The 17,624-nt window shown below is 41.1% G+C and overlaps 1 protein-coding gene across 4 annotated transcripts in view; it reads left to right on the forward strand.

Moving 5' to 3' along the window:
• Window positions 1-17,624, forward strand: part of MYH16 (myosin heavy chain 16) — a 1,042,471-nt gene that overhangs the window by 835,108 nt on the left and 189,739 nt on the right. For all 4 annotated transcript variants that reach the window (XM_086930547.1, XM_086930548.1, XM_086930550.1 and 1 more), the window contains one exon: window positions 3,851-3,987. In XM_086930547.1, the coding sequence (XP_086786673.1) occupies window positions 3,851-3,987 (137 nt within the window). The remainder of the gene's footprint in view (window positions 1-3,850; window positions 3,988-17,624) is intronic.

Here is a 17,624-nt window from a genome sequence, read left to right on the forward strand (position 1 = left end):
ATCTAGGATCCAATCCTGGAATTATAAAAGTAATCTATAAAGTAATCAACTGCATTTATTTAGAAAAACCCATTGAGCTCAATGTTAAATTGTGTTTAGAGTTGTGTTGCCTACTGCAACCCCTATACCTAGTGTGTTTACAAAGTTTATTGCCTTTCTGCAAAGTATTCCTCTGAGATCACTTATATTGAGAAAAGCATATTTTGATACCTGTTGGTTCTAAAAATAAAACAACTATATATTTTGATATAAAAGCAATTGGCCTGGAGTTCAGTCCTTGAATGTGTGAAAACTTTGGCTGACTGAGTGTGTACAACAAATGCGTTACACTGTCTTCTGGTACTGCCTTACTACTCAACCAAGCTACCACTTTAGAGAGTAAGGTCACACCTGGCTTTAACCTCTGTTATACCTCTGGGGATTGTGGACTCTATACACACGGTACCTTACTTTGGTCGAGTATATATAGAGACACTTTCTCACAACTAGTAAAACACAGATTCAAAGAATTCACATTGATTGTGTCTACAAAAGCTCTTGCACGGTCAACTGGCCCATTCCAAAATATAACAATACAGAACTTTTCACATAAAATGATATGCTTAGACCATTCATCTGGGGATTGTGTCTGGAGCACCTGCTCCTCCTACCAGTTCATATGAAGAGTAGCATACCTGGTGGCGAAGCAGGTGCCCTTTGCAGTCTACGTGATTTGCCTGAAAATTTCATTATTAAACAGAAAGCAATAATTGTTCAGACATGTACTCATCATATGTAACAATATTTTGGTGTGTTTCCACAACCTCATAGGTCTGATGTTTAAAAAATGTTGTACTGCTAGTAACCCATTGTCATGCCTTATGCTTGTAAATAATGCTGTTACCTCAGTTGTCATTAGCGTATAGTCCTCTTCCCATGTGATATCAATAATCTTTTTTTTTAAAACACTTGAGTGTTGTGTATAACAGGGTAAGCATCTAACAAAATTCCTGAGAAAATAATCCACATACTCAGATATGTTTTCAAACATACCCACTCTGCCCGGATAAGTGGATGACCAAGTGGGTTGTCTTAATTTTGGGGAGTTCCGGTATCCCGTAAAATACCAGAGTCCCCTGATGATCTACCCGCAAAAACTGATATTCCTCATGACTCAAAAAGCCCACATTATACCTTTCCATTAGTTGCTCATTGTATTCACTATTTATGGTAAACAATACAGAACTTTTCACATAACATGTTGCTTTATTCAGGTGTTTGTATGCTTCCCTTAAATACATTTCCATTGGAAAAAGGACAGTGTTTCCTCCCTTATCAGAATTTCTGATCACATAGTCCATTCTCTGCTTCAATATTGAAATTAGTTAATTGAATCGTCTTTTTTGAATATTGACATTTCCAAATCTCTTCTCCAATTCATGTAACACCAGATCATTTTAAATATCAATTGAATCCTTTGGCATTGTTGGCATACACTTAGAGTTAAGTTTGAAGTTCACAGGGACTGCACCATATATATCCAGATACAATTTCCCAATGATGTATTCTTCCATGACATCCTCTCTGTCAGAAATGGGGACTCTCATTGGCAGAGGTATTTGTCCAAGAAGGGACCTTTGCTTCTAGTCAACCAGTGCTTCAGGCCCACTAGGAGTATTTGATTTACAGGCCCTGGGCACACACAGTGCACTGTACTAAGGACTTACCAGTAAATCAAATATACAATCATGGATAACCAATCAAAATAACAATTTGCACAGAGAACATATGTACTTTAGCACTGATCAGCAGTGGGAAAGTGCCCAGAGTCCTAAGACCAACAAAACAGGTGAGGAAAAATAGGAGGAAGAAGCAAAAACACTTGGGAATAGCCCTGCAAAAAGGCCATTAACAACATTTTCTGATCCCCATAATTTCATTTTTCAACTCTTGAAGCTCCTTCATCAACTCAACATCCACCATCAATAGTTGGTTTTGTTGTTTTACACTGATATTCTTAGGTCTATCTTTTGTCAGTGGTTGCATCTCACTTCATTGGCCTAATGATCTTGGAAAGATCAATTCTTATCTCAGTATAGTCCATATCTGATTCAAGGCAGTGTGATAATCCCAATAATAGATTACTTTCTTCCTCATACGTTAATGTCATATCAGTTAAATTTATGATGGTATTTCAGATTATCCTGATTCATTTATTCCTACATCTTTGCTGTTAGCAAAATGTCAGATTGTTCCTTTCTTTCCCTTTTTCCACCCCGTCTTCTCCTTCTTTTCCTCAGTTTTGTTCTTGATCCTGTAGTCTTAAATGGAGATTGAGATGCCTGTCGATACAAAAAATGTTCACCCAGGGACCACATAATAATAATTGGTACCCCGGAGGTAGTTTTACATTTTTCACTCACACGGTATCCACTCCTCACCTAAAAAAAATACAACAAAAAACAGATCTGCTGTCATCAGGCATAAAAGCACACTTAGGAGGAACTCAGCCCCCTGGGTGGGAACCCTATGATGAAACATGCCACCAACTAGGTTGGTGGGGGAGGGTTCATCCATAAACCAAATGGGTTTCTTGCAAAGCAGACTTTTTCTGATGACTCTGATGGCTAATATTACTACAGCCTTCACTTAAGAAAGTGAAGGACCTCTGAAGTAGTGCTAAACAGTCAAGTTTCTGTTTCTCATGATTACCTTTATATCCTCCAATAACTGCAATTTTCAAATTTATCAAAAGCCATTTCAATGGTCCTTGCTTTGAGAAACACAATGATATTGAAGGCCTTTACAATGTAAACAACATCCCTTTTATAAAGAAGATAAAAACACTAAGGGATATTTACTATGGCAAATTTGCATATCTACATGTGAACATTTGCAAGTTTAAATTTGCTAAAAAGTGTTAATAAAATGTTTCCCTTGTTCTCACAAGATCTCACTAATTCTTGTGTCGCTCACAGGATACAGCAGGGTTCTCTATGATTGTGCAACTAAACAAAAGGTGAAATATCAGAACAGCTTTGACCATAATCTGGCCTGGCTGATGAGCATAACAAACACACACATTCTGGAGCAGGGAACAGAGATGAGATAATGAATCATGAGCAAGTTTTGAACACAAAACCCACTGTTAGTGCACACTCAATATAACAGGTCTGTTTGCAAACAGAAAGCTAAAGGTGTCCAAAGATGAAACCCAAATCACAATACATGGATTGAAAAGAAAGGCGGCCTTTCCTTTAGGCAGAAGGTCTTGTCTAAGAGCCTTTGGCCAGGACATCTGGATATATTCCCAACGGACACAATTAAGACATGAAATGTACTGGATACCAAAATGTGACGGTGCTGTATCCATCACACAATAGCTAACACGATCTCAGACCATATAGAGTTCCCAAGAAACCGGCCTTATGTTAAACACCTGCGAAAAACATCAAGATATCCTTTGAACTAATCTCAATCCACTCTCAGGTACTTACACTTCACTGAAATCCTGACCTCCGACTGGGGTTGAAGGGTCATGCATTTAAAATATTTACAGATAATGACTGCCTTAAAGGCATATATCTATAGAGTATTGCTAGTTTGGCATTCAACTTCTAACAAAGAAAACTCATGTGTTCCTTGTAAAAGTTCCACGGACAGAGAGATGTGATATACATTCATGAATGTATATTTATGGACAGCTTAAACTTATGAATGTTGCATTGAGCAACGAATTGTCAATAAAAACAATAGTGGTAGGATTCAGATTGGTTTCGTTTAATTGACTGTTCTATGAGGTGCATAAGTGGGGTTGTTTCTATTATTAGCTGCAGCCTCTGTGTGACTTTTCATTTGTTTTCCTCTATAGAGGAAATCGCAGATATAACAGAACAACTAGGAGAAGGCGGAAAAAGTGTACATGAACTTCAGAAATCAAAGAAAAAATTAGAAATGGAAAAGGAAGAGCTGCAAGTTGCTTACGAAGAAGCTGAAACTGCCTTAGAGGTAAGTATACACTACATATTGAAATCTTCTCACTGATTTCTATATTTTTGAAAATAAGAACGACATCACTTAAACCTCATTGACTCAATATTTGGCAAAACATAATTAAAACACATTTTGGCATCCGTAGAAGCATTTCAATTTTAGGCTGCATTAAAAATAATTTAATTTAATTTGTCACATTTGTATGAGCATACGGCAGTGATCTTTTTACACAATACAGCATACATTAAACCAAGGTATACCTTATGAAAAACACCCAAGATTGCAGTGGCTTAAACTTTAATTCAATTGAAATATAACATACCAAGAAATGTTTTCAGCTTCTTCATGACGTGCAAATAAAACAGGGATATGCGCTTGGCTGGTGGTAAAAAATTCTAAAGAATAGTGACAACGAGTCTTCTGAATAGTTAATTTAAGTACAAGTACCACAAGTCTTGGAATGGACTAGCTACAGCACGACTACAATATAATATTCGAGCCTCCAAACAAAGTGAAGGAAGGGTGCCATAAGTGAGCATCACATGCTCAAAGGTATGTCTTCTAATCACTAGTCGAATGATAGAGGGTAAAGTAACAATTTGGAGACCCGGAATCAATACAGTGTCCTCCAACCAACCTTGAGCATTATGCGTTTCAAGAGTATGTTTAAATTCTACATGCTTTTCTGGTAAATTTAATATACATATTTTATGCGCTTACAACCCTGAACATTCTTTAAAAAAGCCCCCGGATTGTAAGTCTAGACAGAGTGAAACATGTTGGCTGAAATGTGAGTATGTATGTATATGTATATGTTTGTGTGTATGTGTGTGTGTGTATATATTACCTACTGGCAGTCGCCAGTAGGTAGTTAAAGTTAGGATTTTTTTCAATGCAAAATCTCAAAATCCTATTGTGAATAACTTTGGCGCCGGTTGACGAATCTGCCTGAAAATTTCCTCAAATTTGCCTCGCGGAGCTCCGGTCCTTCCTTGAAGGTTTGAAGGGGATTCGTCAAGCAGGGGCCGAGATAAAAGGGGGGTCCCAAAACGTGTTTTCCCCATGTTAATTTCCATAGGGCGGTCGACCTCACTTTTAGCCCGAACGGCTGAATGGATTTCCACCAAACCTGGCAAAATTGTAGCCCGATGTGCCTTTGCTATGTCTCAAGATATGTGCTCCAGTGGATTTTGAGTAATTTAGGTTAAAAAAAATATATATATCTATAGCCGCGCCCCGGGATGCGCACCGGGAAGAGCACTGGGCGCGCTACGCGACTTGCGCACGGAAAGCTGATTGGCTCTCGGGTGTCTGTAAACATTCGAAACAGTCCGGAGCGGCCGCCATCTTGTGTCTCGGTAGGATTGAGACACAAGAGGTGGCAAAAACAAAGGGGGAAATTACCAAAAGGGGGCAATGTAGACCCCCCCTGACTCCCTAGGTTTGATGTGGGGGCCATAAAAGGGCCCCGCGGGACAAAAAAAAAATATTTTTTTTTATTTTCACGGGGGTGCGCCCGGTACGTGCACCGGGGAGCGCACCGGGGAGCGTACCATAAGGAAAAAAAGAAAGACAGTTTTTTAACAATGTAGCATTTTTATATAAATTGAAGGTAGTTCTGAAAAGAACTGTTTTTTTTATTCTTTTTGTTGTTTTATATTTTTTTTATTGTTTTTTTGAACATTTTTTTTTGGGGGGATTTTCTGAACAATTTTATATTTTTTTGTAGTTTTTCTGGGGTCGAACAAAACACAGGGAATTGCAAACAGCTCAACTGGAGCAAGTTGCTTGCTGCAGTGATGGTTGTCTGCAGCTCGATTGAGTAAAGTGATGCTCTGCTCACCATATGATATTGTTTTGTTGCAATATATGCAAACAAATTAAAATTTTGCAAACTTGGTTTGGACATTAGGGACCATCTCCCTAGCCTCTACACCCGATGGAGTGGGTTGATTGGAGGTGCTTGAAGAAGAAGGATGGGGAGGGTTCTTGGTCAGTTCCCTGACCTCTGCACTCGAATAATTGTTCGGGTGCTTCCTCTGCATATGCCTAATCATAGTGTGGTTCCCAAAAGAATATTTTTTTTTTGGGTTCCCTCTTGACAGTTCTTGGTGACAGATGAGGCAAGTCACCTTAGCTGGATTCACTTTTTTGGCACCCCTTGGCATCTTGAAAATCTCCCAAATAAAATGTTCCTTGGGTCTGTATGGGGGATTGTCCTCAGGCAGATATTGCCTCTCCTCCTGCTCCTCTTCGTCCTCCTCTTCTTCATGACCACCAATGTGGTCTTGTGGTGGTCCTTGTGGTGGTGGTGGAGGTGGTGGAGGTGGTGCAGATGCACCTGCAGCTGCTACTAGTGAAGCCATTTCTCACAGAATGATTGCAGGTCTTCGTCACTCAAACAACAAAGTGAAAATGAGGAAAAAAGGTGGGGTATTTCATCATATGGAAAACAAAACTGTTGTGAACCAATAAAAAAAGTTATAATTACAGGTCTCATGACCTGGGCTTTATCATTATTTGGAAAATAAAAGTGTTCTGAACCAATCAAAAGTGTTATTTTCAGGTCACATGACCCAACGCGCTAACGCTACGTGCCCCGGTGCGAGCCCCGGGGCGCGTCCGGCGGCGCTTACGTTGCACGATCGTATGCGCTCGGGTGCTTCACGCGGCTACGCGATACGTCACAATGTTTTCTTCGTTCGCGGGAATAGTGCTAGCAGGTCGCTCACCGGTACGCGCCCCGGGGGCGCGCCGAAAAACTGCGCTTTCTGGTGCGCTCACCGGGGCGCGCACCGGGAGCGCACCAATGCAAAAAAAGTTTTTAGAAAAATATATATATTAATATATAAGTATACAATATAGGATTCATTATAAAAAATATTACATTTCAAAGATTTGAGGCCCTATATATAGTTAGGAATTAGCATTTAAAAAGCCTATGAAATTCACTGAAAAAACCATAGGTTTCACACCAGTTATAGTTAGGAATTAGCATTTAAGAAACCTATGAAATTCACTGAAAAAACCATAGGTTTCACACCAGTTATAGTTAGGAATTAGCATTTAAAAAACCTATTAAATTCACTGAAAAAACCATAGGTTTCCCACCAGTTATAGTTAGCAGGAAGTTTTACTCGCATAAAACTATTGAAATTCCCACGTTATAGTTAGTTGGACTCACTATAACTTGCGCGTGCAATGCACTGCTGATGACGTCACATATTACATCACTCATGGTTTTTTCAGTGAATTTAATAGGTTTTTTAAATGCTAATTCCTAACTATAACTGGTGTGAAACCTATGGTTTTTTCAGTGAATATATATATATATATTACCTACATATAGTTAGGACCTATTTTTCATAGGCAATCCGCAACATTCGATTTGGAATAACTTTAGCGCCGGTTGACGAATCTTCGCGAAATTTTCAAAATTAATGGCCTGTTCCGCTTCGCTCCTATCCTGAAAGTCTTGGGGTGATTCATGAAGCAGGGGCTGAGAAAAAAAGGTGGTCCCAAAAGATGTTTTCCCCATGCAATTTTCCATAGGGACCTTTAGCCGCAGCTACAGCCCGAACTGCTGAAGCGAATTACACCAAATTTTGCACAGAGGTAGTCCTCAGTTCAGACTCGTGCCTTTCGCTCAAATGGTGTCAATCTGTTCAGTAGTTTTTAAGATATTAAAGGAAAAAAGTATTTATATCTGGGTGGAGCCTAACAACACATCTCATTGTGAGATCTGATTGGCTGTCAGCACTTAATCCAAGAAGTGTTGGCAGCCATCTTGGGACCAATATACATGATAGTACCTCATTAAAAAGCATTGCGGTTAATATAAGGTTTTAAGACTTTAGTTACATTATAAATCATTTGTTGATGGTACCATACTCATTTTAGGAATTGTGGTGTGTTCTAAGGTGATTTTACCATGTGAAAAAGCCTTCTGCTGGGATATCATGAATCATGTTTGAGAGAAAACTATTTTCCCATGCTTGTCCCATAGAGGTTTGGAAGGTGCTCCAGAAGCTACAATGAGAGCATATTTACTGTAAATTCACAATATCTCTCTCAGTCATGTGTGAATGAAGTCTGACATTCTCAGTCAAACATGTACATCCAACAAGGGTAGAGACTGTCAGTTGATTCCTTTGGGTTCTACTGCAGCTTATATATATATATATATTTAGGTAATATTCTGATGCATTTTTTATATTCAGAGAATTATTTATTATATATTTCAGCACTTTCATAGATATGTTTGCACTATATTGAATGCTTTTTTGCACATTATGCAGAGGTGTTTAGCCACTTTTTTTGTATATATTTATAAGCACTTTTTTGCACTTTATAGCCTACATAAGTCCCAGTGAAAAATGTGGATTGTTTCAAAGGGAAACAATTGACGTGGTATGTTGCTGTTGTACAAGTTGAGGCTTGCTCGGCATAATGGATTTATCCAGTGAGTTATTGTAAATTTGCACAAATGTGGGTGTATTTTTATATACTTATTTTAATGCCTTGAGAATTCAAAGTATTGATTTGTATGTCATTGCATTCATGCAATCTAGATTTTAACATGTTTCCAGAGTTTTTATAGGATTTATAAAACAAAATGGACATGTATTGAATTCAGCCTCGACAACAAACAGTCTTTTTACCATGTCTAGTATATCACATGACTATGCTGGAGGCAGGCGGTGGGGGGGTGTATGGCATTATAAAAATAAGTACATTCTGCTACTCTCTGCATGTGAACAAGGGCCGCTGGGCCCGAAACGCGTCATTGCTGGTTTTATCATCTGACCCTTTTGAGCAGTAAAGAATTGTTACCCTCAATTGTGGTCCGTCTCCTGCTTCACCGATCTCGTGGGATTGGAGGTAGATGTTGGGAGTCCTTTTGGAATATATATATATATATATATATATATATATTACCTAGATATAGTTAGGACCTATTTTTCATAGGCAATCCGCAACATTTGATTTGGAATAACTTTAGCGCCGGTTGATGAATCTTCGCGAAATTTTCAAAATTAATGGCCTGTTCCGCTTCGCTCCTATCCTGAAAGTCTTGGGGTGATTAATGATGCAGGGGCCGAGAAAAAAAGGGGGTCCCAAAACATGTTTTCCCCATGCAATTTTCCATAGGGACCTTTAGCCGCAGCTACAGCCCGAACTGCTGAACCGAATTACACCAAATTTTGCACAGAGGTAGTCCTCAGTTCAGACTTGTGCCTTTCGCTTAAATGGTGTCAATCTGTTCAGTAGTTTTTTAGATATTAAAGGAAAAAAGTATATATATCTGGGTGGAGCCTAACAACACATCTCATTGTGAGATCTGATTGGCTGTCAGCACTTAATCCAAGAATAATAATAATAATCCACATTTGTAAAGCACGACAATCACCCGTAAGGGTCTCTAGGCGCTGGGGGCCGTCAGGAAGATTAAGCAAGCTATTGCCCAGAGTCACATGCTGCCGCCGGAGCCGGGGATCGAACCGTGATCCCCAGATTCCAGCGTCAGTCGCCCTGGCCGCGGCGCCACACCTCTCCCTGTGTTGGCAGCCATCTTGGGACCAATGTACATGATAGTGATAGAGCGCGCGGGTCACCCGGCTCACCAAACTTTTCCACGCACTGGGCCCTTTGCGTGATTATTTCCAATGTTAACGTTTTACTGGGGTGAACCAGGCGATTTCACGCACGCTCTTATGAGTAATCGGTTGGGTGACTTTTACACCACATACTATTCATGTACCTGACTTACCACAGGCACATTACTCCTGACAGATCAGGAGCTAGCAGTGGATAGGTGATAAGGGTTTTCCTAAAAGGGAGAAGATTCTACTTTACACATTTGATACCTTTAATATTATTTCAATGTATAATGACCACAGACACCTTGTTGGTTTTAAGAGTTTTATATAGTATAAGTTTTAGGACGAAAATGCCATTACAAGCAGGCAAATGCAAAGTAATACATCAATGATCAGTATTAAGACCAGAATGTAGCTCTGGATCAAAGTGAGTATCATAGAGTAAAAAGGGAACACTATAGGGCATAAATCATATGGACTTTTATCTAATACAGTTTAATCTAGGGCAAGGACGTGAGGAAAAACTTAATGTGTGACCTAATAATTTTATACTATTTCCTAAACCTTATGCTATCTTTCTAACTTCACGGCAACCATACTAAGGGAAAGGGAAATAAGTGGAACCATCTAGATAAACAGTCGGGTTTAGCAATGTCCTATAGGAAGGGTAAAAGTGGAACATTTACTAATAATCAATGGCATGAAATTACATTCAAAGGAGATATGGAGAATATCACAGGCAAGATTTGCTTTAATCAGAGGAGGAAAAGTTGAGAGTAAGTACAGACAGACACCTATGTCAATAGTTACCTAGGTGAGAATGAGGACTAACCCTGGCCACGGGTCAGTTGGGAAAGAACGGGACAAGGACCCTCAAGGATTCAGGAATACCAGAAGGTGAGCAGGTACAGCTCATGGACAGTCAGGACAGGATACCCCTCAGGTCTGGGTCAGGACTGGGTTCACCAAGGCACGACCAACCCCTTACAGCATCGGATGCAACGCCAGCGTTACCCCCTCTTCTGCACGGAATCCGCCAATAAACCCGATTGGGTCTTCGAATCTCCCAGCAAAGTGCTTCGCTTAGCACTTAGGACTAATTTCCACCCCTTGGAGTTTGTGGAAAGTTTCAGGCAGAATGCTCCGCAGCACTCTGTATCAGGCACCTATAGAGTTCGTAGGGTCAGTGACAGGTCTGCTAGTCGGACAAGTCGGACAATTTCTCTAAGCTAAGCTAGGCTATTTATACAAGTTTAGATTCCCAAGACCACCCATAAATGTTGCAAAATGACAAAGTCCCATCTTCTGATTGGTCAAGGGAGGTGGTTTGGTCATAGGTACAACCTATACTGCACGTGACATTACCCCTCCCCCTAACACCTGGTTCCCAGGCCTACGTGTGGGAAAGTACAATAGTGAAGAAAAGGTTTGCAACATTGTTGCGCATTTCAGAATAAAAATAGAAAGTCTTCAAGGGCAAAGGTGCGCCTGGAAAGGACAGTCCCCTTTTCAATGGCCAATCTGGTCAGGTTCCATTGCTGCACGTCCCAGATCTTAGGTCATGTGATGTGTGATACGTCAGCATCAAGATGGATCCCATCCCTAGTTCAAGGCCCTCATTTACGCGGTACATGAAAAGTAAGCGAAAACAAATTAATAACACAGAATAAAATGAATAAACTGTACACCATGACCAACTACTCGTAATCCCTTATTTTATAATACTTATAGCATTAAGAGTTAGTGCAGAAAAGATGCATAGACAAAAGCGGCTTAAGATAGCATGAAGCATGATTAGTGACAAGCGGCCATTTTAACACCACTGCGCATGTGCGAACTTTTCCCTCCAGATTGCGAGTGCGCCACGTCACATGGGTATGACCGACGCATGCGCAGACTGAATTTCTGCAAAGCGGCCATTTTATTAATGTGCAAGCTTGATTATGATGAAAAAAACACATAGGCAAGCCTCCTAGGGACACCCGTGTGTTGGGGAAATACAAATAAATGACAAACAATCGGAGTTAGTACAATTATGATTTAAGGCGAGGTTCATGAAGAGAGCAAGTCGCGTTACGTGCGAATCCTTGCTCCATCAATCCCCTCTTTGATGATATTTACTATCATCACTACACATGAAAACAGATGCCAACTTCATTCATCAAATTCATCCATCTCAACCTCAATGAACTTATTGTTGAGCTTTCTCTCCGCCTCTCTGTGTGTATGATTGTTCTTTATTTTCTTATATATCTGGTTTCTTAATTCTTCTAATTCTAAGTCTTCAGCCTTTCGCTTTCCTCTTTTATTCACTATATATTTTCTGCATTTCTGGCACTTGCAACAGATGAATATGATCAGAACAATCAAACCTATTCCAGCTATTGGCATCAGTATTTTCCATAGAAGACTTTTTCCTAAGTTAGAGAACCAACTACCTACAGAGGAGAGACCATCAGTCAGTCTCTTCCAGGCACTGTCAACCTCTAATGGTTTGAGCTCTTTTTCCAAATTAGTAATGTTCCTTATATACTTCTTAATTTCGACACTTTTATCAGGAATGTAAGTGCAACAATGTTGTGCCCTCAGCATCCTGCAGACTCCGCCCTCTTTTGCCAATAAGGTATCAAGAGCAAGGCGATTCTGTAAAACCATTGATCTGATCGCAACCATTTCGGTATTGATCATCAGAAATCCAGCAGCAGTGTCAGTTGATAACCGATCCACTACTGTAGATAATTTGCAGATTCTATGAGTATTCAGAGCTACCCCCATTCCAGGTATCAGTGCGCTAAAAATATCACCTATAATTTCTCCTACACTTTCACGTTTTCTACGCACTAAGCCATTAGTAATCTCATTGCTTCCAGCTGCATTGTTCACATGGTATATTTTCGGAAAGACAATGCCAAAGTAGCAGCTTCCATACCAGTGATCCGGCAATTTGAAATAAGCCTTGTTTCCACATATATAATAAATTCCTGGAAACACAGGTTCTGACCCATTTTTGAAACCCCAACCTCCAATTACCTTGTAATTATGTTCACATTCGCTGGAACCAATGAATACATTGTTATAATAACTAGTCTTTTCTCTATGAAGACAGAGTTTCCCTTTCCGTTCAAAATCCAGCAACAGAGCAGGAGTAACTTCGCTTTGTGAGGTGTTATCCATGTTTTCTGCCCATCTAGGGGTTCTGTTCTGTTCGTCATTTGCCTTTTTCTGAAACTTTTCCCTTCTCTTCTCTGCCATTTTCAAGAACATTTTCTCTTGTGCATGTAAGGCACACGTCAAGTTGTCTCTACGAGCTTCATTCAGATCTATGTCACCTATAGTCAGGAAATATTCCCCCATGTAGCGAGTCACTCCACCAAGGGTATGTACAAGGTTCAGATTCCCTCTAATAGGAAGTTCTGAAAAGATAACGTCAGTGTTTGAGTAATAATACTGTAAAGTGCTTCTATAAAATAAACTAGCTAAAATACTACAGGAAATTCCATAGGTCAGGGGTAAATGGTGGTATGTCACACCTTCAGCTACTGAAGTAGGTAGCATCATGCAGACATAGCAATCTTCTATTTCCATAGCTTCTACATAGTGCACTAAAAGGTTTGCGAAAACATTTAAGTGTGTCCTGTTCTTCATTTGGGGATAGTGTAGTTCTCCCTCATCTGATGCTTCTAAGTCGGGTCGTGTATGTCTCAGACTCATTGCATTGTCACGTCTTTCTACACTTCGTGGTGTTTCTTCAGTATGTACAACTTCTGCGTCTTGTGTCGTCAAGTCTGTAGGATACATGTTAGGGTCTTTGCTTATCATAAAAGGTATAAACACTGTTAATCCTATCCATATTATTACTAGTACCACTACACTACAGATGCATATTTTACAGCATGTCTTGCAACAGCTAAATCTGGACCTTCCAGTGACATTTGAATCAGACATTTTATCTTACAGGTGGCTTTCTCAACCCCTCTTCGTTTCTTCTCAGCTGAGGTTTTTACTTCGCTTCACCTCAAGGAGGGTCTTCGTCAGAACTCCGATCAGCAATGGACCCTTCGTCGCTTTTGCCACAAGCTTCGGGCTCATCAATTTCTTCCAACACCAGATAGGTCCACTCAGGGCTCCGATACAGTTTGTTGTTTCTTTACTCTGCCGCCCTTTCGGATGGACTTTCCTCGGGCTTCTTTCCTTTCACTTTCAGCCCGTTGTTGGTCCTTTAGTTTTTCTTCGACTGTTTTTATTCTTATTCTTAGTCTTTTTACATATCGGGGTTCATCCTTCTTTTCGATCCTGTTTGTAGTCGAGGAAACTTGCTCTTCCTCGTGAACCCTTTTGCTTTTTCTTCTTGGTCGCACTATTGCTTCAGCAGTGTCTTTTTCCCTACCTGTCTGACTAGTTCCAGGTCTTTTATCTATTTCTTCTGCCTGGTCCTTAATCTGACCTAGTTCAGGGGTAGACTGTATTTGATCTTCGTTGGTCAGTGATTCACTGGACTCTTCTTCCTGAACACGTTCATCTATTACTAACTGACCTGGTTCATGCTCTTCGATCTCTTGATTTTCTTCCGCATGAACTTCTGCTTTGACTACTATCTGTCCCTTTCCAGTCTCCTCTGGCTCAGGAGGAGGAGTGTCGATGACTTGTTCTGTCCCTACTTGGCCTATTCCCTGATCAGATGTTATGATGGTTTTGATGATCTGACCTTTTCCTTCTTGTTCTGACTCACCTGCACTGTCCCACTCACTACCTAGGTAAGAGTATTTTCTGGTTCTTATTGGATCAAGAACCTGGTCATCAACAGGAAACCATTCAACTTCTTGACTTGTGCCGGGTAGTTCGATGTCAGCGGGATCCGGACCCTCTTCTGGAGTCTCCTCAGCTGGACCACCTTCGGCTTCAGTCGCGTTTTCTCCAGTCACCTTCTTCGTGTGACTTGCATGGATCCACTTTGGTACACCAGCACACTTCACAGCAGTTGTGGTGACAAGGATCACTTGTCGAGGCCTGCCCCACTTCGGTCCAAGGCAACTCGTCCGGGTGTGTTTCTTTAACACCACCCAATCACCTGGTCTCAGATTGTGTGCTGGAGTTGTAGGCCATTCGACAGCAGTCTCTCCAATCTGGTGAGAGATAGAACGCACTTGGTCACCCAACTGCCTGCAGTATTCTAGCACCATATCATCAGAAATACTTAGCAGTTTGTGTCCAGGTACCCATGCCTGTCGCATCATTCTTCCCATCAGCACTTCATGGGGGCTCAGGCCTGTCTTTCTGTTTGGAATACTTCTCAAGCTCATCAGTACCATGGGCAAAGCTTCGATCCAATTCATTTTTGTGGAGTCACACAGTTTTGCCAGCCTGGAGAGTGCCGTTTATCTGCTCGACTATTCCAGAAGCCTCTGGATGATAGGCACAGTGCAGCCTTTGCTCCATTTTGAATGCTCTGCAGAGTTCCTTTAGGACCTCGTTTGAAAAATGTCCACCTTGGTCTGTTTCAATTGTCTCTGGAATTCCAAAGCGTGGGATCAATTCCCTAAGTAATAATTTTGCTACAGTCAGAGCATCATTCTTCTTTGCTGGGTAAGCCTCCACCCACCGGGAAAACAAGCAAACTATGACCAGGACATATCGATATCCTTTGCACATGGGCATTGTTATGAAGTCTGCCTGCATCCTAATGAAGGGACCTTCTGCTCTCCCAATGGTACTTTGTTCCACTACTGTCTTCTTTCCTGCATTGAATTGTTGACACACTAAACACCTCTGACAAAGTTTGTCCGCTGTGCTCCTGAATTTTGAACTGTAGAACACCTTTTCAAACATACGGCACATGGCATCCCTCCCAATATGTGTTGGTTCATGTATTATCCGTGCCATTGCGGTAACCAGTCGTTCAGGTAGTACAGGCATACCAGTCTTGTGGACCACAACACCATCTCCTTCCCTTGGTCGACATTCATCCTGCCTCCACATGTCCCTTTCTTTCTTGTCTGATGTCTGTTGTAATTCTCTCAATTCATCCCATGTTCCCAATCTCTCAAACAACATCAGTTGGCAGCTGCTTTCACCTCCCCATAATTTAATTAGGAGGGACATTTTGTGTCGGGCGCAGTACTGGGCAATTTGGTCTGCATATCTGTTCCCGGCTGTCACCTCGTCATTTCCAGATCGGTGAGCCGCACACTTGACCACAGCCAATTCTTTGGGCAATTGGATGGCTTCTAGTAAGTTTTGTACTGGTTTTCCATTTCGGATAGGAGAACCTGAGGAAGTCATGAATTCTCTTTGCAACCAGAGCTGGCCGAAGTCATGAACAACCCCGTAACAGTACTGACTGTCAGTATAAACGGTTACCCTTTTGTTTTTCCCAATTTTACAAGCTCTTGTCAGGGCAATGAGCTCCGCTACTTGAGCAGATTTAACTTCGAAAAGATAGGAAGCTTCCAGGGTCTTTTCCAATGTGACTACAGCATAGGCAGCACTCAAAACCTCCATTCTCATGTCTCAAGCATGAACCATCCACAAACATTTTGAGGTCTTCATCAACTAAGGCCACTTCTCTGATATCAGGACGGGGTTTTGTGCTAAATTCAGTCAAGTCTATGCAATTATGGTCAATTTCACCTCCTGCCTCTACATCAATGGGGAGGGGCAATAGAGTGGCGGGGTTTAAGATATTACATCGGGAGATTATTACATTTTCGGCACCAATAAGAATCCTCTCATACTTAGTCAGCCGACTAGGGGTGAGATACTGTGTCTTGGTTCGGATGAGCAAGATCACAACTGAATGTGAAACAAATACAGTGACAGGATGTCCCATCACAATGTTCTCACTCTGCTCTAGGCTTGTACAGGTAGCAGCTACTGCTTTCAGGCACCCAGGTAATCCAGCAGCCACTGGATCTAGGGCGGCCGAAAAGTAGGCCACGGGACGTCTAATCAGACCATGTTCCTGGGTTAAGACCGAGAGCGCACAATTGTCTCTCGTGTCACAGAACAGTTCAAAGTTCTTAGAATAGTCAGGCATTCCTAAGGCTGGGGCTGTGCACAGACAATTTCGTAATGTTACCCAAGCAGTCATGCATTCATCATTCCAACAAACTGGATCTTCTGCTCCTTTCTTTGTCATGTTAATCAAGGGTTTAGCTATAGCCGCGAAACCCACGATCCATTGTCTGCAGTACCCAACAACTCCTAGGAACATTCTTACTTCTTTCTGAGTTACGGGTAGTGACATTTCTCGAATTATTGTAATTCTTTCTGTAGTGACTTTCCTGATCCCTTTCTCTATCTGGTGTCCCAGATATTTTACTGAGGTTTTGCAGAACTGTAATTTGTCTGGTGAGACCTTATGTCCTCCTTTTCCTAGGTGATTCAGCAAGGCAATGGTATCAGTGACACAGTCGTCTTGACTTCTAGATGCCACCAGTAGGTCATCTATGTACTGTACCAGGACAGACTCTTTAGGCAGTACTAAGGATTCAAGACATTTCTTTAGGATCTGGTTGAAAATCGATGGACTTTCGGTGTACCCCTGGGGGACACGATTCCAGACATAGACCTGGCTGTTGAATTCAAAACTGAAAAGGAATTTGCTTTCTGGATGCAATGGGATGGAAAAGAACGCATGGCACAAGTCTATGACAGTGAACCATTCCGCCTCCCAAGGAATTTGATACAGTATTACTGCGGGGTTTGGCACTATGGGACAGCAAGGTACTACAATTTGGTTTACCTTGCGCAGGTCCTGCACTACCCTATACTTTCCGCTAGGCTTCTTAATTCCAAGTATGGGTGAATTACAGGGACTACTCATCACTTCCTGAATGATGTTTGCTTTGAGCAATCTGTTTAATTCCTTTGCGACTCCTTCTTTCACTTCTGCACTCATTTTATACTGTTTGGTATTTGGGTATACAGCATTTGCTTTTATAGTTATTTTAACTGGGTCTACATTTGCCATTAAGCCTACATCTTTCCCAGTGAAATCCCAAACTTCAGGTATTACGCTTGATTGCAGTTCTTCAGGTAGACTTTCAATGGACA

This window comes from Lissotriton vulgaris, chromosome 7 (assembly GCF_964263255.1).
Source record: "Lissotriton vulgaris chromosome 7, aLisVul1.2, whole genome shotgun sequence".
Taxonomy (NCBI): Eukaryota; Metazoa; Chordata; class Amphibia; order Caudata; family Salamandridae; genus Lissotriton; species Lissotriton vulgaris.